This window comes from Dipteris shenzhenensis, chromosome 12 (genome assembly GCF_047967505.1).
Source record: "Dipteris shenzhenensis isolate YYH24624 ecotype China chromosome 12, Dip_SZ_1.0, whole genome shotgun sequence".
NCBI classification, from domain to species: Eukaryota; Viridiplantae; Streptophyta; class Polypodiopsida; order Gleicheniales; family Dipteridaceae; genus Dipteris; species Dipteris shenzhenensis.
Genome location: NC_141607.1, coordinates 37,814,525 through 37,837,681, shown reverse-complemented (window position 1 = coordinate 37,837,681; position 23,157 = coordinate 37,814,525). Strand labels below are relative to the sequence as shown.

Below are 23,157 nucleotides of genomic sequence, written 5' to 3'. Positions count from 1 at the left end.
CGGGAGAATCCCCTCAAAGCAATGCAGATAGTGGTACGCAAGTATCACGAAAAGGAAAAGAGAAGGTAGATCAGCCCATGTTTGATGTGAATGCAGGTCACTCTTGTGTGGATGGTGAATCCAGTGGCTCAGAACAGAGCATTGATGATGAGTTGGGTATTCCTTCTGTTGTTACACCTGGAGTAAGGAAGACTAGGGATGCTTTGAGAGCACCTGGAAGTGAGCCTATTTTACGCAGGTCTACCAGGGTTAGGTATCCTGTGGATAGGCTGAAATATGATGGATTTACAGCCATTCACTATGCCTATATGGTCAAAGTGATACAGGAACCGGAACCCACTTCTTTTGAGCAAGCCATGGGAAATGAAAAATGGGAGAAAGCCATGGATGAAGAAATGGATGCCTTGGATGCTAATTCTACATGGGAATTGGTGCCTTTGCCTAAAGGCAAGAATGCAATTGGCTGTAAGTGGGTTTATAAGATCAAGCACAATGCAGATGGTTCTGTGAATAGATACAAGGCAAGATTAGTTGTCAAGGGGTATGCACAGACATATGGCATTGATTATGAAGAAACTTTCAGCCCGGTTGCAAGGATGGCAACCGTAAGAGCAGCCATTGCTATGGCTGCATCAAAGGGATGGTCTTTACATCAGATGGATGTAAAGAATGCCTTCTTGCATGGTGATTTGCAAGAAGAGGTCTTTATGGAGCAGCCAGCAGGTTATGTTCATGCTACTCATCCTGAGTTTGTTTGCAGGTTGAAGAAAGCCTTGTATGGCTTGAAGCAAGCACCTAGAGCATGGTCTGACAAGATAGGACAGTATCTTGTCACTATTGGCTTTCAGATTTCCAAGGCAGATTTCTCACTCTATGTGAGAAAAACAGAGAAAGGGATTATGCTGCTGGTCATTTATGTTGATGATTTGATCATCACAGGTGATAGTGATGAAGATATCCTTCATGTGAAAATGCTATTGAGGCAGAAGTTTGAGATGAAGGATTTGGGAGAGCTGCGTTATTTCTTGGGCATTGAGGTGATTAGATCACCAAGTGGGATACAGCTCTTGCAGAGGCAGTATGGATTGGACATGCTGTCCAAATATGGGATGACAGGCTGTAAGCCTATTTCAGTTCCTTTGGAGCAGAATGTGAAGCTGAGCACAGATGCGGGTGAGCTTCTGGAAGACCCCACTATGTACAGACGCATAGTAGGAAGTTTGATTTACATGACTATTACCAGGCCAGATTTGAGCTATGCTGTTGGGTTGGTAAGTCAGTTTATGCAGGCTCCAAGGAAACTGCATTTGGATGCGGCTAGACGCATACTCAGGTATGTGAAGTCCACATTGCAGTATGGACTATTTTATGAGGCTGGGGTTCAGATACAGTTGCATGGATACACTGATGCTGATTGGGCTGGTAGCATTTCTGATAGACGATCTACCAGTGGATATGTGTTCTCTTTTGGGAGTGCTGCAGTCACTTGGAGCAGCAAGAAACAGCCTATAGTTGCCTTTTGTCGAGCACAGAGGCTGAGTACAGGGGTGCAGCAATGGCTGCATGTGAGGTAGCTTGGTTGCATAAACTACTCTATGATATGCATCTGGGCCAGTTGTCATTTATTGTGACAACATGAGTAGTATACATTTGGCAAAGAACCCAGTCTTTCATGCCAGAACAAAGCACATTGAGGTGCATTATCACTATGTGCGGGAGAAGGTTTTACTAGGTCTTATTGATGTAGTTTATGTCAGCACAGAGGATCAGGTAGCTGACATATTCACGAAAGCATTGGGCGCAGAGAAGCTGCGCAAGTTCAGAGACCTGCTTGGTGTGCAGGATTTGGGATTGAGCTCGAGGGGGAGTGTTGAGATATCGAGCTCCACTCGAGATATGCCAGGGTGACCGTTGTGTACTTATGTCACCGACTTGTTAGCCGGAGATGCGGTTGGTACACCGCCCACGAATAATAGCTGGATGACAGCTATCCTTATCTACACTAGTTCGTGGCTCAGTTAGTATGCCACCTTAGTTAGTTGAGTTTGGTTTGAGACCCACATATAGGGTTCTTCTATTTCTTTGTACTAGAGTTCTTTTGGCTTACACAACTAAGAAGAGGAAAACTGTTTTTCAGCCTCCACCTTTGTGTGTATTCCCCCATTGTGCATGTGAGAAAGCCGCAAGTGAGACTCCTTCCCTCTCTCCCACAATCTTCACAATGACAACATCGATATCTGTAGGTAACAAAAAGCCTTGGAACCTTGCACACCTTGCTCATCCTGTGGAAGCCGTGAGATAAATCCTACAGGGGAAAACCCTAACCCTAACCCTAAGGGGTTCTCATGTATGCATTCATGTAAAACATACTCTGTATAGGTAGATCTATCGTGTGCACCCCCCCCTCTCTCTCTCTCTCACTCCCCATTTTATCATTCCCTCTCCATGGTCATATAGTTAATTGGTGACTTACAAAATATACAAGGTAATCCAAGCTATACTCACCTAGCTATGCTAACATGCATTATACTACAAACTTTGAGGCATCTATATGTGCATGTAATATCAAATTCCAATCAGTGCCCACAATATAGGTGTCGAGGCCAATGTAAGTTAAGAGTTTCAATGAGGCTTGGCATTCCTCAGTCCAAATAAATACAATAAGAAGACTATACAAGGGGAGAGTAATTTTGACATAGCTACAAATGAATCTTGTATAATAGCCTATATGCCCAATAAATCATTGTACACCCTTGGCATTGGTGGGCATTGGTAAAAAATGAGCTTAATCTTGTTGTAGTTTGTGGAAATTCCATTCTTGGATGCAACATGTCCTAATATCACCCCATGTTTTACATAAAATTGGCATTTGAGGGGGTTAAGGAAAATATTGTATAGTCAACACTTTGCTGAGACTAGCCTTAAATATCCAAGGGGGTCATTCCATGTTGAGTGAATGTACAAATTGCCCAAGAGCAATTCTAAGAAGTCCCTTAAGAATTGTTTAAAGGCTGTGCTCATCAATATTCGGAATGTAGCTGGGGCATTAGTGAGTCCAAATGACATCACTTTGAACATGAATATTCCCCATTAGTGATCCAAATGATGTCATTCTGAACATGAATATTCCCCATTCTGTGGAAAATTATGTTTTGTGTTGGTCTTTGACCACGATAAACACTTGATTGTAGCCGGAAAATCCCTCTAGAAAACTATAAGTCTCCATGCTAGTTACTCTCTTGAGTACATATTCAATGAATGGAAGTGGGTAATGATCCCGATGTGTGGTAGCATTAACCTTTTAAGGTTCACACAAACTCAAATCTTGCCATTCTTTTTAATCACAATGGTGACTAGAGGCACCTATTTTGTATGCTCCATTTCAAATATGAATCCTACATGAATGAGCTTTTGAATCTCTTCTCTAACGATTGAAGCATATTTAGGATTCATGGGGTAAGGTTTCTATCAAACAAGTTGTTGGAACATGAAGCCAAAGTGAGTGTTTTCTAGTGTTCTAGAGTAGTACTAGACTACTTTATATCCTAGAGTGCCATGTGTCACTATGGGACTTATCCCATATACATGTGACATCTAGAGTGTGTGTGCCTATTCTATAAAGGCATTGTACTTTCTAGTTTTGGTATATCAGTCAACATCAAGCTATCTACATGTGAGTATTTTGGTTCAATACTATTGTCTACTTCCATTTCATTTTTATTTCCATTGTCTTGCATTCTTTCCTTTCCATTCATAGAGATAGCTTGCCACATGTTCCTTCATGTGGTATCAGAGCCACATTGCTCTTAGAGATTGAGGAGAGGGAGGCCGGAAAAGGAAGCCACGCCCTCTCTCTCTTTCTCTAAGTGCAAGAGAGGTGCTCCCCTTCCTTAACCTCATCATCGTCTTCATTCTTGCTACATCTCCCGAGTTCATGTGGAGCTGCCCGAGTTCATGAAGAAGCTGCCCACGCTGTGGTTCCTTGAGCAATGACATCTTCATTCTTGCTACATCTCCTTGCTAGAAACAGGCCACCACTTTCTGATGGCCGTATCTTTGGACAGAAGCTGAATTTTGACTTGAAATTTGAAGCAAAGTTGTAGAGGACTTTGAGAACTTCATTTTTTGTTTTCACATCTTTGCAATCCGAGGTTCTGGTGAAAAGTTATGGCTCCTGCAAGAAAGTGACGAAATTTTTCCTGCGCAAATTTTTCTGCTTGCCCACGAGTTCTGTTGCCCGTCATTTCTTGGAAGCTGCCTGCCATCACTCTTCCTGAAGCTGCTACTCACTTCTCTACATTCGTGGAGATGATTCGTGGAGCTGATTTGGCCTGATCTGCAGTAAGACAATGCTGATTCGTGGAGTTGATTCGACCTGATCTACAGCAGCAAGACATTGTTGATTCTTATTTCTCCTGTTGCCTCCCTCTTCCACGTGTTCACATCTCTCATGTTGACTCCCTCTTTCCTCTTCTTCACCAAATCAACATTGACGACAAATGTGATGTTGCTCCTATTGCTCATAATGCTTCTCTCGTGATGCCCTCTCCCGTGATGACTTCTTCCATGTCCTAATCAAGAATCATTTACAGCCATGGAGTCTTCAAGATCGAGTACCTTTATTGAGAAGTTCACTGGTAAGAACTTTCCGACATGGCAAACAAAGTTGCGTCTTATCCTTATGAAAGACGGGGTGTGGAATGTTGTTTGTGGCAAGGATAAAAAGCCACAATCGGATGAGAAGAAAATTCTACACTGGGAGAATTTAAACGACAAAGCCCTTTCTCTCATTGGTTTGGGTTTGGGTGATGAAGTTATTCATCATCTCGACTTTGATTCCACTGCTCAAGAATTATGGGAGAAGTTTGAAGGTCTCTTCGACAATAAGGTAATCAATTCTAAGGTCTTTCTCCACCAAGAATTCTTCAAACTCCAGATGAAGCATGAGGACTCTCTTCTCGCCCATCTGAATCAAATGGAGTCTCTCATCACCCAACTTGCTACGTTGAAGGCCCCAGTTGGGGATGATGACCAGGTCGCGGTGCTCCTCACGAGCATTGAAGAAATTCCTAAGTATCGGGAGATCATACCAGCATTAAGAGCGGCCAGCATGAGCTACCATGACATGGTTGCTATGCTTCTTGATCATGAAAGAAGGCATATTGATACTCTTGATGCCAATGCACTATTTTCTAAAGGGAGGTTTCCTAAAGGGAAAGGTAACATCAAACCTTTCAAGTGCACTTACTGTGGAAAGCTTGGTCACACCGAAGATCGTTGCTTCCAGAAGCTGGCCAAACAACAATCTAAAGACCATGCCAACTTAATTGGGACTATATCCAACGAAGACGAAGATGATGCAGACACCTCTACTCCAATTCATGCTCTCACTGCTCACATCCAAGATCTCTCTCTTGATGAAGAGGTCTATGCACCGGATGATCTTGACTTTGTTTTTTTGAGTGTGTCGAAGGTACTCTGCCTTGGGAGTCCCCCTAAAATGAATGCAAATAAATCATGTGTGTTGAGTCAATAAAGGTTCTCAGCCTTGGATAGTCCTCCTAAAATGATGTTATTCTCTTTATTTGTATGTGGCTTCCTACCACTTCATGTTATGAAGCCAGGGGGGGATGTACTATGGGAGTCCTATTATTGGCATCGATGGATTTTGTTATCAGGCCTGGCCGAGTTCCAGGATGTTGGTGCACTCCCTAGACCGTTTTGTTGGGTCAGGTAGCCATTCTTCTCTTTTGAGCCTCTGAGCTATTTGGGATGTACAGATTAGTAGATTCATCATGTCATGTCCTGTTCTTGGCTCCATTCTAGTAATCTCTCGCCTTGCCTTCATAGGGGGGTGTTGGAACATGAAGCCAAAGTGAGTGTTTTCTAGTGTTCTAGAGTAGTACTAGACTACTTTATATCCTAGAGTGCCATGTGTCACTATGGGACTTATCCCATATACATGTGACATCTAGAGTGTGTGTGCCTATTCTATAAAGGCATTGCACTTTCTAGTTTTGGTATATCAGTCAACATCAAGCTATCTACATGTGAGTATTTTGGTTCAATACTATTGTCTACTTCCATTTCATTTTTATTTCCATTGTCTTGCATTCTTTCCTTTCCATTCATAGAGATAGCTTGCCACATGTTCCTTCACAAGTCTCATGTCATCTACCAAGTATAGAATGCTTCATGACTTTAGGTGGTACTCCCTTCATATTGATATAATACAAGGCATGCCCTTGTTTTACTACAGAAGTTGGTCCACCTCAACATGCATCCACCCTACATACATGACATGTGTGTGTGTGTGTGCGTGTGCACACGCATGCATGCGTGCATACTTTCGAGTATGCATGCATGTGCGTACATGCATGCATGTGTGCATGTGCCCGTGTGTGTCTGTTAGCCGAAAAAGAAATCAGGACAAGAGGCTAGACACTAAGCATGGCGATGCCCAAGGGCCATAGAGGAAAGGAGAACGTGAGGGCGAAACATTATCATGGGAGGGGAAAAAGGGATTAGAAGTGGAATGAATGAAGAGGGAGACTATGGCACAAGGAAAAAGGGAGAGGGGGTAGAGAAGCATGTACATGATGGGAGGGAGGATTACCAGAAATCGAGCGACTGCGTTCGAGCGAGGTGATGGTTCGAGCGAGGAATTTCATAACTTTTGACATTATAGTGTGATGTTTTATGTTCAAAAAGTAGCATTCATTGCTTACTTTTACAGTTGTTGTCCTACCCATGATATTGTGACTAATCAATTTTCTTATAGACAAACAACAATTTCTGAAAATGTTTGGCAATGTTTTTCAAGGGTCAATGAAGGAGGGGTGGAAGAAAGGGGTCAAAGTATGTGTTTTTCTTGTGTAATTTCCATTTTCAAGGCAAAAAAATAATGGGAGGAGGAGCCTCCCTAGAGGCCGCGATATCGCGGCCTCTTGGGTGGCTCCTCTTGCCAATTTTATTTGGGCCATAACTTGGTCGATTGGACTCCAAATATGGTCATGTTTGTAGTCAAAACGATTGGAATGATATGAAGGAATTTAATCCTAGATCTTTAGAAAGTTTATACTTATCTTTGTTTCATGAGAGTTGGACCTTATCAAACTCTATATTTAATTATGACCATGGATTTTTCTCATATAGAGTCTGGGTCCTTGGTTTCCTCCCTCCATCCTAGAGGTGTATACATGGTCAAGGACATATGAAGGTGATCCATATTTAGTTAGCATCATCATGGTCATAAGGTGATCAATAATTTATTAGTTCCATAGTTTAAACATTTTATTCATGTGATCATTTTGTGTACAAAATGGATCAAATCATGTCGGTAGCATAAAAATCGATGAGCTACAAATAGTTGTTTGTGAGAGATTTTGGTAGGAGGAGCTTCTATATCATCGGTGGGACTATTGTTGCCATGTATGTAACTCCATAAAATAAAGAAACCTATTCAACTCACGTGCTACCTTACATGATTTTGAGTGATCTCCTCGAGGTGCAGACATTGCAACATTTTTCCTTTTGTATCTATTGAATGATTGCTAACTTGCATGTATTTATTATTTATCGAAGAATAGGTTTTCTCTTTGTATGTTGCCAAGAATTTTCCCTTTGGTATTCATTGAATGATTGCTGATTTGCATGGATTTATGAGTTATCCAATAGTAATTTTAATCTTTGTAAGTTGCCAAGAATCATACAAAAAATAATTTAAAACAATCTATAATAGTGTCATGTAGATTCAACCATTTTTACTAAAAATTTATTGCTGCTATAGGTTTAGACAAAGTTCCTCATAAGTGTCGCTCGAACTTTGGGCTCGCTCAAATGCAGTCGCTCGATGTTTTGACTTACCCGATGGGAGGAGGAATGTAAAGATGGAGACATTAAGGAAAGAGGACCATGCTTTATTTGAAAGTAAGGGAAGGGGGAAATCAAAGTACTAGCTAGGTGGCTTTACAAGAATGAACGTGCCTCATCAAGGAATGGCCCCCTCCTTTTATAGCCAAGAGAGGGGGTCTCTCCCAATAAATGCATCCTCCCACATGCATGGTGTGTGTGGAAGAGTCTCCCATGTGGGCTAGGCGGTTACGCACTCTCAATTGTGTGCGATAACGCTTGACCACATTTTTTAACATATATCAACTCCCATATCCCAAGTCTATGATACTCCCTTGGTCTCTTCCCAATTTTATAATACGTTCAAACATCTAGGAGGACAAGTGGAGGGTTGGCACAAGGAATCTTGCCACCTCATCCTACTTTCCCCATTATTTAACTTGCACTCTTGGACCTTCTATACCTCCCCCACATGGGCCTATCCTATATGCAGGAAATAACCTAATATAATATCCATCTCCACCTATTTTATATTACTTCTCCCATGGACTTTGAGCCATATCTCACTAAATGCAGGCATGGGACCACCTAGGTGGAGTAGTGGCACATGGAGGAGCCATGCCACCTTACATTTTATAATATTACTACCATGGATTATGTACAACACACCTTATGGGTCCTCTTACGTGGAAGGGTGGCACATGATCATGCCTTGCCACCTCAACCTTGGGCCCTATGCACTCCATATTTTATTATACTATTGCCACACATACAAGCACACACTCATATTTATGCCTTTTTACTTTGGTCAAATTTATCCATAACAGTTCCCCCCCCAAGCAGGGAATGCACAGCATTTCCATGCCTGGGACCATCACGCACAAAGAAGGGCTTGAGATAATGCTTGTTGATCACCTTCTTGCCATATGGTTCATGCAGCTCTTGAACTTGTACAGACCCATTGCTACGTTCCTTAATGACTTTGTATGGACCGGTCCACAGTGGCAGAAACTTCTTATCCATTTGGTGGTCCAATCTGTTATCAAAGCATAGCACAACATCCCCCTCAGCAAAGCGTCTTTCCCAACCCTTGCGAATCTTAGCATCCAAACGGGCCTTTTGTCGATTCTTTTGGATCTCTGTTTGGTGTAGTGCAAGGCGTCGGGTTTCATCTGACTTCTCAAGTTGTACCAATCTGGCCTCTACATGTTCATCTTCTGTCATCCTCTATTCTTGTGCCAATCTCAAGGCTGAAATCTCTATCTCTAGTGGTAAAACTACCTCAGTACCATACACCAACTCAAAAGGAGTGTGACCTGTAGATGTTTTATGAGTGATGTTGTAAGCCCACATGGCTTCAGTGACCTTCTGATCCCACTGGCTCCTGTTCCTTGTGGCCATTTTTCCCATGGTTTTACAAAGGAGGCCATTGGTTTACTCCGTTTGACCCATGGATGCTGGATAATAGATGCTAGAAGTGTGATGATCAATACCCATGCGATCCATGAGCAATTCCACTGCTTCATTTAAGAATGGACTCCCATGGTCAGATACTATTTCCATGGGTGTCCCAAACCTTGTGCAGATACGTTCAAATATGAAATTTGAAACTGCCTTACCATTTGCAGCGGGGAGGGTGATAGCTTCAGCCCACTTAGTGACATACTGAGTGGCTACCAAAAGATACTTCTTTTTGAGGGCAGTCATGGGCAAGGGCCCGACAAAATCTATTCCCCACTTCTAAAACAGATGGATGGACATCACTGGGTGATGTTGCCCAGGATGCAAATCCTTCCTACCAAAGAATTGGCATGGTTCACAGGTTTTACAATACAAAGTGACATCCTTGAACAAGGTCGGCCAATAGTATCCAGCATGTAAAATCTTCTTAGCTGTATAGTCACTGGCATAGTGGCCTCCACAAAATCCATCATGATAATGCCTCAATACCTTAGGCACTTCATCTGCATCAATGGCCCATCTTAGTACCCCATCCATGCCTTGACGGTACAAAACCCCATCAAAGAGAGTGTAACGCCTACTATCTCTTTGGATCTTCTTTCTCTCATAGCTAGTACTTTTCGGAGGAAAGGAGAAAGCAGTCAGAAACCTATAGATACCACCATACCATGGATCCCCAACTTCTATGGCTGCTATAAGGGTTACATCGAGGCATTCCTCTAAATCAATCAAAGCATTCTTCAAGTTGGAACAAACCCCTTTTACAATTTTGAAAGAAAAATCATATTCTTGTAAAACTGCCAACCATTTGGCCAACCAGCCCATGGGATTTTGTGATTGAAGCAAGACCAGTGCTAGTGAGTATAATGAAGGACTTTCCAGCCACATAATGCTTAAATTTCTCAATGCAAAACACCAAAGACAAGGAATACTTGTCAGCCTTTTAATAGTGTCGCTCAGTGTCGAGCAATTGTCAAGAAGCAAAACGAACGGGATACATGAACCGATCCTCCCCTTGTTGGAGAAGAATACCTGCCAGAGTGTGCTCACCAAACCCAGGATTGATATAGAAAGTCTTTAACCAATCTGGATTGCATAGAATGGATTCTGAAGCCAGAGCATTCTTGATTTGTGCAAACCCATGATCACAATCCTCATCCCAAGGGAAATCAACCCCATCTTTTAATAGCATAGTCATGGGTCGTGTCAAAGCAGCATATTGATCAATGAAGAGGCAATAGTATCCTGCTAGATTGACAAATGAGCGTACCTGACGTTTGGTTGTTGGTGGGGAGAGCTTGAGGATGGCTTCTACCTTCTCGAGATCAAGCTTGATGCCCTCAGATGAGACAATATGTCCCAGTAACTTCCCTTGAGTGGCTCCAATGGTGCATTTCTCAGGGTTGAGACTGCCATTCGCATCATTGACCCTTTGGAAGGCCAATCTAACCTTCATGACGTGCTCCTTACGTGATGAGAATATACAGAAATCATCTAAAAACACCTCCAAGAAATCCCCCAAATAAGGAGCAAACACCATCTGCATAAATCTTTGAAAGGTAGCAGGAGCATTGGTGAGGCCAAATGGCATTACTTTGAATGCAAATCTCCCCCAAGGTGTGGCAAATGTGGTTTTAAGCACATCTTCTTCAGCAATTATGATTTGATAAAACCCAGAGTAACCATCACAGAAAGTATACATCTCATGGCCACTTACCTTCTCAAGAATGAGGTCTTGAAAGGGAAGAGGATGATGGTCCCTCTTGGTGGCTGCATTGAGTTTCTTATAGTCGATGCAGACCCGCCACTTGTTTTTCTTTGGGGTGACTACAACTGGTGAAACCCAATCAGTATTGTGAACTAGAACAATAAACCCAACTTCTATAAGTTTTTGCAACTCTGAGCGCAAAGTATTGGTCTGTAGGGGCCCTAATCTTCGATACTTCTGAGCCACAGGCTTCAGCTCTATCTTGTGTTCTATGGCAGTCACATGGCGAAGGTGGCGGTAGCTAGTTACGAAAAGGTCAGGGAAATTTTTGAACATTTCTAGGAATTCGTCTTTCTCACTTGGAGTGAGGTCTGAGGAAAGCATAGATTCAAGTTGTTGAGGACTAGCTGTTACCTTTTCTGCAGGTGGCGGGGTCAGAGACACTCCCATCATGTAAACTTCCTCCTTTGAGAATTCCTCCCCCCCATCTGATTCTTCCATTGATTCAGACACCGAGGATGAGAGAGTATCACTATCTTGCTCCTCTTCTTCTTTTGGTTCCGTGGCACCTGGTTGCACCGGGATCTTCTCCTTAGAAGCACCAAAAGACATGTGTCCTGTCTTCCAATAGTTGACTGCATCACTCTTTCTCAACCATGGTCTCCCAAGTATGGCTGGGTAACTCCTACCTGTATCTTCGATGTCCACTACATAGAAATTGACGGTGGTGGTCAACCCATTGATAGTGATGGGCAAATCTTCAATGACTCCTAAGGTGGCGAGTCATCGACCATCTGCTACCTTGATTCGAGTGAATGCCTTGTGCATTTCAATTTCAATTTCTTCATGATTCGGGGCACCATGATATTACATGCAGCTCCCCCATCAACACACACATTTTTGACCTGACAATTATCTATGATGACATCTACTGTATGTGGGTGCCGATCAATTTCTTCAGAGATAGAAGACACCTCTCGTACCTTTTCCTTTTTCTTGTTCCTCCTTGTTGAGAGCCCTTGCTGCAGCTCACGTCTCACCTTAGGGCTTAATGCTATTAGTTGAGGGAGTGTGATGCTCAAAGAACGATGAGCAAGGTCCTGGATGACCGAATAGTCTTCTTGCCCCGAGTTGATGGGAAAATCCGAGGGCAACCACTTACTCCTACGAGATCTTTTAGTCTTCTCTGTTGGTGGGTCTGCCATCTCAGCATCTGAGGGCTCTGAGAAGGACACCTTCTTCCTAGGGCGGCCCGGTCCATGGTTTGGAGAGGGGTCCGAGGCGATACGACTTCTTTTCCCGAGGTCAAGGATCTCTACATCAGAATCCTCAGTGCAAGATTCACTTAGAAGATTCACCCTTGGAATATTGGGACATTCCGTGCGATAATGACCCTTTTGGTGGCACTCGTAGCATACAACATTAGCACGGTCTCTTCGAGGGTGGTTGGCTTGATTTTTGATGCCCACCATCTCAAGCCGAAGATCATTCAGGGCCTTGGCTAGGTCATTGCCTCCGGGTTCCTTAGCAGGAGGGGCCGGGGGAGTAGGAACGAGGGGGGCTCGTGGGCGAGGCTGGGGAAATCTTTTAGGTGGAGGTTGAGGATATACTCCTTGTTGAGGGTAAGCATCTAAGGGAGGGCCATACATTTGAGGTGGAGGCTGTGGATACATCCCTGATGAGGGGTGGGGGTATGCCCCTGAGTTAGACCCCCCAGGTTGTTGTTGCAAGAATTGAGGGGGTTGCGGAGGGACAATCGTCTTCTTTGAAGCGGGGTCAGACTGAACTTTATCAAACTTTTGAGCAATCTTATGTGCTAGCACCATAGTTTCTGGATTCTCCCATTTAAGCTTGAGGCAAAATTCGTCACTTGCTCCTACTACAAGGTAGCCTAACACGTGCTGAGTCATTCCAGCTTGAAACCTGGCATTGTCCTCCTGCATGGCAATTAAACGGTCCAGGAGCACGGCTGCTCGATCCACATATTGACACGCTGTCTCACCTTCTGACTACTTCAAGTTTGCCACCTGCAAGTACACATTCTCCGACTCCTCTTCTTTGCCGAAATACTCAATCATCGCTGTTGTCAACCTTGGCGAGCTTTGGCGAATGTCTTTGGCCTGCTTCTCATACCACACTTGAGCCAAACCCTCTAGAAATGTGGGAAGAGCCAACAGCCATCTATCTTTAGTAAGAAAGTTGAGAGAAACACAATGGCACTTGAAGGCCACAAGATACTCATTTGGATTTTCTTCAACTCGTCCACAAAACACGGGAATGCCAGCCATGCTTGGAAAATGAAAAAGAGAGAGACGAAATGAGGCTTATCTATGGGCAAACAATGGAAAGAGGTAGCTTGAATTGAAAATTAGGTGAAGATACATCTACAAAGCACACATAGGCAGGGTAAGGTGTGACTGGTGTATTGTGAAATACTACACCGGAAGAATCTTCAGCATAGAATAGCTCATAGACAATCTTAAAAGGGCCAATCCTCATGATATTGCATCCATATTTACAAGCGAGGGTTAGAGACACGGCGCTGCATGAGGTTGTTCATCAAGGCAAACAAGAATGCCATGACAAATGTCAACAGTTCGAGAGCTTGCACATCACCTTCAGCTTCTTCTAGTTCTTGTAATCGCCATGCTATTTCTTCAAGGGGTGTGCGTTTGGCATCCTTCTTTTGAGCAATGTCCTTGAGGACCTTTCTAATGATCTTCCAAAGTTGGTAAACTCATGTCAAATATGCCCAACACTTAGTTTCATGATGACCACAACCTTTGCATTCCTTACAAATGATCACCCTCATTCATGGCTTGCGGCTTTGTTGGGGCGGTGCTTCTACTCGCTTCATGCGTGATTGAAGTACAAGCTTCACATGCTAAGAAATCAGCAACTAGATTTTGAGCTCGAGGGATATGCTGAATTTTTACCTCTTCAAATTGGTTGCAAAGTTCCAATGCTTGTTAATGTCGTGGAACCAAGCCTTTGCTCTACACCTTCCACCTTCCACTAACTTGTTCACACACTAGTTGGGAATCTCCTTGCACCTCAAGTTGCTTGATGTGATGTTCTTGTGCCTTTTGTAGCCCAAAAATGAGTGCCGAGTACTTAGCTTGGTTGCAAGTACTTTTGCAGGTGTAGACTTGCTATAACAATACTCCTCACCAGTGAAGTGAGCTTCACACCCACACCAGCAGCCTTGGTCAAAGGTTTGTAAGCTCCATCAAATTGAAGGATCAAAGATGTCATCACACCAAGACTAAAATTCGGACATCCCAAGTTTCTCGGTAGTCCAAGATAGGTAGAAGGAGAGGGTGGGGAGAATTCAATACTTGAGCCAAACATTCAGCACCAAATAAACTTGCAATCCTTTGTTGATAGTTTATCTTTAGACCAAAAAGAATTACAACTTGAAGCTCAAAATGAGGCACAAAGGGTTGATTAGGTACAAAGGGATTCCTTGGTCGAAACATTACCAACCATAGCCGAGCCCTAGAAACCTTTGTAGTGAGATTGAGAATAAACCATTCAAGATGAGCTTATCCACAGGAATTAATAAGCAGATGCACCAAATCTCCCCCCAAGCTTGGGGAGCATCCCACCCTTTGAAGAAGGACACCCTTTTTATTACCTCCAAAGTAGCAAGTAGCTCGATCACCGCACAATGAGTAGAATTGAAATCAAAGTCCTCCCAGTGTATCATTAGTTCTTCACCTTGAATCATCCACGGTGTATCATCCCACCCATCGTCTCCTTGAGCAATGCACTGTATGATCAGTTGTTGCAGATTGACATGAAGATCAAGAAAGAGATTTCGCCCATTGGTAGCCGTAAGGCGTGGAGGACCAGGCACCAAATCCTTAAACTTGTCGAGAAGTGACATAAATATCCACCCTCCTCATGTGGCATGCGTCCGTGAAGTGAACTTGGAAAAGTTCCGAATCGGCGATCTAGTAGGAGATGTGAATAGAGCACATGAAATGAAATACTTTTGCTTTTTACAGCAAGAGTAAACTCCCCACGGTTAGAGAGTTACAGTTCCCTAGATTTCAATATATAAGCAAACATCATTACATTTTCACCACTTCCTATGTGTTGGCCCAATGATAAGTCTCCCTTTTGTGAAGGGGGAGGTCTTGGGTTCAAATCCCGCTCTTTAATAAAAAGAGAGGAGAGGAGAGGAGAAGGAGAAGAGAAAGAGATGAAGAAGAGAGAGGGGGGGCACGGGATCTGATACAGTTTTGCAGAAACCCAGAAAAACTGTCCACGACCAGAAGACGCAGGAGCCCAGAAAACTATCGCGATCTGTCTGCGATGCGCGCGGGTGTACACAGTGGATGCATGAATGCGCACGCAGGAGCTCAGAGGGAGCATAGATGTGGTAGTTCTACAGATGCGACCGGTACGAGCAAAAGATTCGCCAGCCAGAATACACATAGGAACCACAAGCAGAAAGCAGGCCAACTGGAAGCGCAGAAGCAGGGAGGTTTTGCAGCCGTAGAGATAGGAAAGGCATGCAGTTTGGAGGCGCAAAAGTAGAGAACTGCACACGGAAGAGGCCGCAGAGCCGCACCCAGTCGTAGGAGTAACAGATTTTACACCACTAGCCGTGGAGATTTCGATCCCAGCAACCACACCATTTCTGTTAGCCGGAAAAGAAATCAGGACAAGAGGCTAGACACTAAGCATGGCGACGCTCAAGGGCCATAGAGGAAAGGAGAATGTGAGAGCGAAACGTTATCATAGGAGGGAAAAAAGGGATTAGAAGGGGAGGGAATGAAGAGGGAGACTATGGCACAAGGGGAAAGGGAGAGGGGGTAGAGAAGCATGTACATGATGGGAGGAGGAATGTAAAGATGGAGACATCAAGGAAAGAGGACCATGCTTTATTTGAAAGTAAGGGAAGGGGGAAATCAAAGTATTAGCTAGGTGGCTTTACAAGAATGAGTGTGCCTCATCAAGGAATAGCCCCCTTCTTTTATAGCCAAGAGAGGGGGTCTCGCCCAATAAATGCATCCTCTTGCATGGTGTGTGTGGAAGAGTCTCCCATGTGGGCTAGGCGGTTACGCACTCTCAATTGTGTGCGATAACACTTGGCCACATTTTTCCACATATATCAACTCCCATATCCCAAGTCTATGATACTCCCTTGGTCTCTTCCCAATTTTATAATACGTTCAAACATCTAGGAGGACAAGTGGAGGGTTGGCACAAGGAATCTTGCCACCTCATCCTACTTTCCCCATTATTTAACTTGCACTCTTAGACCTTCTATACCTCCCCCACATGGGCCTATCCTATATGGAGGGAATAACCCAATATAATATCCATCTCCACCTATTTTATATTACTTCTCCCATGGACTTTAAGCCATATCTCACTAAATGCAGGCATGGGACCGCCGCCTAGGTGGAGGGGTGGCACATGGAGGAGCCATGCCACCTTACATTTTATAATATTACTACCATGGATTATGTACAACACACCTTATGGGTCCTCTTACGTGGAAGGGTGGCACATGGTCATGCCTTGCCACCTCAACCCTGGGCCCTATGCACTCCATATTTTATTATACTATTGCCACACATACAAGCACACACTCATATTTATGCCTTTTTACTTTGGTCAAATTTATCCATAACAGTGTGTGTAGATAGAAGCTTACAACCTCATCCTCAGCTACAACCTGAACCTTAGCCTGAGCTTGAGCCACTCCAATTCAAGGCATGTGAGACCCCTTTTTTCCAATAGCATTCCAGCTTCGTGTCACCTCTTCCAATTAGCCACCTCCTTCTTGATTAATGTAACCTTAGCCTCCTGTGAAATTGTTTCTTCCTGTGTCTATGCTTTACTACTTCTTTCTACTTGCCTTTGTCCCATATACTCCTCACCTAGCCTTGTTTTATGACCTCCCTACCCAGCAATCTTGCCCGTCCATGATCCTTGGGTGTGCCCAGGATGGGATAAGACACCACTTGCCCACCATCCTCCACAACAAGGTGTGAAGGGTTGTTGTCCTAGTTGGCCCAATAAGGACGGGTTTGGAGACTAACACAAAAAGCTTTTTGTCTGACCCATGAGAAGGCCACCGACTCCATGCTAACTCCTCGAGCTGTTACATGATTGGCCCATTCCATGTCCTCCAACTGCTACACCAATCACAGGTTGGTGACATAAATTAGGAGACGGATGACATAAATTAGCAGATGGATGACTTTTGAGTGGTGATCCTCCAATTCTATTTCGTGCTCCATGGGGGGGACGGGTGGTCTATCCAGGGACGCCCTATGGGGGTGGTCTATCCGTGTGGAGCATGTGAGTGCAAAGGAGCATGTTGCAAAATTGAAATGCTAAAGCCCTTTCTCGTTTCTGGGAAAGTCTTTATAACTTTCTTACTTGCTGATTTTGCTCTTCATCTTCATTTTCATCTTCAACTGTATTCGTGAAGAAATTCGAGGAGATGCTCAGAACTTCAGCTCGTCAGCTGTTGGCCTCCAAGAGACTTTCCTCTTCTTGCAGATCGAGCATCCCGTTCCAGCAGCAATCTCCGGAAATCTATGTAGCCTATCATTTTCCCCGTCGCGTCTCTGACTCGATCCTCCCTGGTATTTTGGCTCTCTGCGTTTTCTTTCTTGGGTCTTTTGTCCAGACGACGAATTGAGCTTTATTTGCCTTTTTGGGTTGCTTCTGATTTTAAGATCTGTGCTCCCTCTTTAGAGGGCTAGATTTGAGACCTCGGTGCCATGCGAACAGTGAGATCAGTGGTTGAAATTAGTCCACAAGTAATAGCTTACTTTGATTACTTAGAACTTTGTGATACTCTTTCTTGCATTCGTGCCTTTATGCTCCTGATGAGTGTGGTACTGTTTAGTTTGAAACCTTGGAAGTCGATTTGGTTCTTGTGGCAGTATGCACTCTCAAGTATGGATTCTTAATCTCAGGAGTTCAGAAACATAGGGTACCAGGTTTGGTATCAAAGGTGTAAGCTCATTCTTCACTGGAAATGGAATTCTCCTGCAGGAAGGATTGAAGACAGCGAGATAAACAGGAGGCTTTTGTCAAGTTTGAAAGACACCCTAGCGGTTTGGAAAGTTAGACCTGCGAGCCAAGCAAGTGGGGTCCTCCGAAACGAACTTGGAACTTCACCGGTCAGCACTTCTTCGTTTGATGAGTGGAATGAATTGAGGTTGAGTCCATATTGGAATAATTCTAGAGCGTATTCTAATACGGCTGAGGATGCGGAGAAAAGCAAGGAACCGTCGAGCGGGGACTCGACACGACCGAAAAGATTGGAAGACTTTCAGCATGAAGAAATAGTCGGACCAACTGTGGAGCGGGATTTATCAGCTGTGGCCAACGAGCTCCGGCAAACACACGTGGAACTAAGAGACTCCATGCAGAAATTCACCAGAGTTCTACTTGCCATTGGTTCTGTGCACTTAATGTGGGGGGTAACGATGTTCCTTGCTATGGATTCACCCTTTAGCCATGCTGTCCTAACACAGGTGTGCATGTCTGCTCTAGTTATGTTGGGTTTGGCCTATCACTTGAAGCAGACTCTCAAGCCAATTGCTTTTTTTACTAAGCTTGAGGAACGCAGTCGTTTGAGAATTATCACTCTCTCTCTCCAAATCACCAAGGTACTTGCTGCCTTTTTCCAACGTGGGTATGGGATTGGCTTCGTTCTGTGTTTGACATTAACGGCTCACTTACTTAGCTGTGTGAAGGTGTTTTTCTTCTAGCTCCTATACGAAGTGCGAGGAAATTCTTGTGAGGAAATTTTCTAAGTCTCAGGATATTTTCGCCTGTCATCTGCTTTGCTGTAAAAGGCAACTGTGGCAGTTCCTTACGTTCTCATGTCTCAAATCATATTTGTATGCTCAGCATGCGAGTGCCTTTTCTCGTTCTGTGACACCAAGCAGACAGGGAGTCTAAAGGTACATTTGCTATGTTAAGCATCTACTAGCACAACCAGATCCCTTTGTGTGGAGTCTACCATAATGCTGTTATTGTTCTTGATCATAAATAAGACATTTATGAGGTCAAATTTTATTTCAAGGGTTGTTTTTGCGTAGAAAGGAATTTCAGAAACTGCAATTTCAAGCAAGCACAGCATGTAATTTGGCTCTTCATGAACGTTGTGTAGGGAAAGGACAGAGCACTGATTGTTTGGTAGAAGACGGTTTAAGGAAGTGCCATAACATCGAGCGTTTGTATGTTGCTGGCAGCTTTCATCAAGGACATGCATACTGATATCGTCTGGACAACTTGTCTTTGCTGAAATGTCACCACTTTTGGGCGCCACCCAAGTGTCTTGTCCTTTGTCTCTCGTGCTGTGTCCCCATCCAAGTATGTTGTGTCGTTTCCCTATGCTTCAATCAAGCACCTTGTCTCAATCTCACGGTTCAGGTGGACTCCCAGAACGGCCACTTTTTCTCATATTAAGCAATGAGTTGCAGAACTTTTGGGGATGACACCCAGATGGAATCCTATGAATCATGCTGCTGTTAGATCTCCTTCACGACCTTTGGACACAAGGAGGCTTAAAAACATCTTCGTTATCATGCTCCGCAATACGTGAGGACATGGGCTGATGCACGATACAAAACTGTTCCAGCCCCACATATGTAGCCTAGAGCTGGCCTACCTACAAGTCTATGGTTGGACAAAAAGTGAGCACCTAGGAGCTCCTACAACTGATGCTCTCCCTCCTTGCCTTTGCAGAGGCTTCAGTGGCTCTGGACTGTAAGGTAGAATGAGGCCCAAAGGCCCTCTTGGCTTGTTGCCCTAAAAGGGGCCGACTGCCCAACCCCTTTATCCCCCCCTGGGACATATGCTGACCTTCTCCCATGTCCCAGTTGAATTGCTCATGTGTCCGTTGACTGGCTTCCTGTCTGCTTGACCCCCCAGATGACCTGTGCCCTCTAAAGCCCTCAATGCATGGGCCTTCCAGCTTTCTTGGCGCGTATACTATTCTGCCCATGCAGCAATCCCCAGCAGCATGATGTCCTGCCTCCTTGCTGTTTGACCACGTGACTATTTTGTGTTTGGTGTCTCAACTAATTGTCCTCCTGCTCCAATGATTCATCTAATAATATGTTTCTATCAAGAATGTTGACATTAACTTGATCTTCTTTCTTGTGACCATTGTGTGTTTGGTGTCTCGAATAATTGTCCTCCAATTATTCAGCTAGAAATTGATGGTTGTTGCTTTTGAATTCTGGTTTTTTGACTTCGCCTTGGTTCCCACTTTCCTCCGATGGGCAGGATGTTATCTTCATTGTTGCATGCAATTGGTCCTTTGTGATACTATGATTGAATAATTTATTTTTAGATATGGTGTATGTTCCACAAAGATTGCGTCATAAACAAAATGCTAACAAATATTTCTTGGCATCCCATGTCTAATTTGATAAGCATGATGACTATCTTTTATTTTTTGCTTCTTATGATGCTTTTAATGTAGCTTGATAAATGTTTTCTTTAATGATGTAATGGTGTTGCACAAGTTCCTTTTGTCTTGATTAGTCTAAATTCCTTTGTATTGACTTTTTTCAATAATATCAATGTCTTCTTGTTTCACATATATGATTGTGACCTTGGCACTGTTGATTGTCATTGTGCATCGATCATGGAATGTGAATGTAAACTTATTTGCAGGAGGCCCTTGGAGATAAACAAGACAAGCGTTGAGTGGAGCTACCTAACAAAGAATTGTAAGCCACCACCCCTTCTTAGGTATTCATGTCATTTTGAGTCCACCACCTTCAATGTAGCTAGAGCTAGTTTGATTTGATAACGGCCTAATCTAAGGGGAAAAGGAAAGGTCACTTTGGAAGTAGACTCTAAAGGAGGGTTGGCATCTTTGATACCTAAGAAAATCTAGGGACCTTGTCGAATCCCATGGTGGAATCATAAAATCCATATTGGCATGCATATCAGCCATAGCAAATCATGCACAATAGTTGGAGTAGTTACATGCATAGCATCAATAGTGGCAATCATCTCATCTATAGTTGTTGCAAGCATATCTAGCATAGTAGTATTAGTAGTTGTGTATCATCCATAGTAGTAAGCATAACATCCATAGTGGTTGTTTGCAAACACATGCACACCACATTGTGTAGCCCCCCAATGAGCATCATCAATAGCAATTGGATTAGTTGTAGGCATATCGTCCATAGTGTCAACCATCTCATTCATAGTTGTTACAAGCATATCAAGCATAGTAGTTTCAGTAGTTGTATATCATTCATAGTAGCAAGCATAACCTCCATAGTGGTGGTTTGCGGACACATGAATACCACATTGTGTAGCTCCCTAATGAGCATCATCCACATAATCAATAAATTCATCATCCATGCATTGTGCATTTACAAAATTCACTACACTTGCCATCGCTCCATCATCAATTCAATAGAAGCTTTATACTTTTCTCAGATACATAAGAAATGTAACTTGGACTAGGACATACACCCTCAACATGTTGCAAGAAACTAAAACTAGAGAATACTTAGACATAAAAGCAAAATACTTATGAGAGATTAAATGACAATCGATTAATCCATCATCCATTTCGATAAAAGCTTTAGACTTTTCTCGAATACATGAGGAAATGTAACTTGGACCAGGACATACACCCTTAACATGTTGCTAGAAACTAAAACTAGAGAATACTTAAACACAAAAGCAAAACACCAATGAGAGAGTAATGAGAATTAATTAATTTGTGGTGTAGCATTACAAATGGGCGATTGTAGTTGATCTTTGTAAGAGCACGTTGAGAACTCAAAGCACGTTGAGAACTCAAAGCACATAGTAGTACATCTGAAATTTGGAAATGGGTTGTCCACATGACATTACAAATGCATATTGGGAAGGGGGGTATAGAGCAACATAGTTGAATATGTTTCAACATAATATTGGGAATTGGGGACAATAGTGCAAGCCTGATTTTTTATTGTCCAAAAAAACTATATTTTTTGCAAGCTAATGTTCACCATTCTTAAGTGGTGATTGGACTTTCATCATTTTCCTTGCACTTGTTGTGGTTGCTGGTGTGCTTTTCTTTTCCCCATCTTCTGCATCCACTACAAAGCGTACAAACACAATTTGAGAAACAAAAATTGCTTTAAACAAACCGGCAAGAAGGTGTTGGTGTGTACCCGAGTGGTATCATCATTCTTGCATTTTCCAATCCTCTTTGTTTGCCGACTCATGGAGTTGGTGGTGTGTACGCTCATTGTCCACCAACTCTACCTCGATATGTTGATTCTCTAGCAATTAACAAAATCAAGCTTGTCAACATACTTACTACACATTCACTAATAAAAGCTTGCTCTAAGGATGGAGAATACATGTACAAGTATACTTATGCTAACTTCCTCGAGACTATCATGTATTGGATTAGCCATAGATAGTTTATGAACAATCTCGGGCTGAATACAATAGTACTTCACACATAGGCATAATGGTAATGCATTCAATGCCATCTTCTTGAAATTTGAGATGGTTAATGAACAATCCCTAATCGAAGTTCGAACACGAGTATGCAACACATAGGCATAGTTGATAATGGGTACAATGCTACTTTCTCAATGCCATCTATTGTCATACTATCTAGTCCTTGCTATGTGTGAAAGGAAAGGACCTACTTGCTTATCAATGCACATCATACAAAGCATCATGATTTTTTAGAATGTTATTGAGCCTTAACTACAAAACAATGTCTACTTGATGGAGTCTATAATTTAGCATGTTGTTCCAACACATGCACACGTGTGAACTCTCTTGCAAGGATGGGACAAAGTTGTTAGAATTTCTTAGATGTGTGAAGTTAGTACTAGCTTACTAGGTTGTACTTATATAAAATAGATAGTAACACCTAGTACCGACTAGCTAGTAACTTCCAATACCGGCTAGCCCAATGATTATAAGTGATGTTCATGGGCCACTCTAGGTACTCTTTGTTAGTGAAGTACTAGAAAGTATTCATATGTCTCTTTGCACAACATTCTGCATTTTATTGGGACTATCCTACTCTTCACCTCTTTGAATACTGTGAGCTATGCTCATTTGGAAAATTTAAATGTTGAACCCCATAGGAAAAGCAAAGAGGTCTCAAATGCAAA

General features: G+C 43.0%; 1 protein-coding gene across 1 annotated transcript; it reads left to right on the top strand.

Annotated features, from left to right (window-relative positions):
• Window positions 1-17,292: 17,292 nt before the first annotated feature.
• Window positions 17,293-19,079, top strand: LOC147896179 (uncharacterized). The gene is made up of 2 exons (XM_087382748.1): window positions 17,293-17,631; window positions 18,047-19,079. Exons 1-2 carry the CDS (start codon window positions 17,487-17,489, stop codon window positions 18,766-18,768), a joined length of 867 nt encoding a protein of 288 aa, XP_087238874.1. The 5' UTR covers window positions 17,293-17,486; the 3' UTR covers window positions 18,769-19,079.
• The last annotated feature ends 4,078 nt before the right edge of the window (window positions 19,080-23,157 follow it).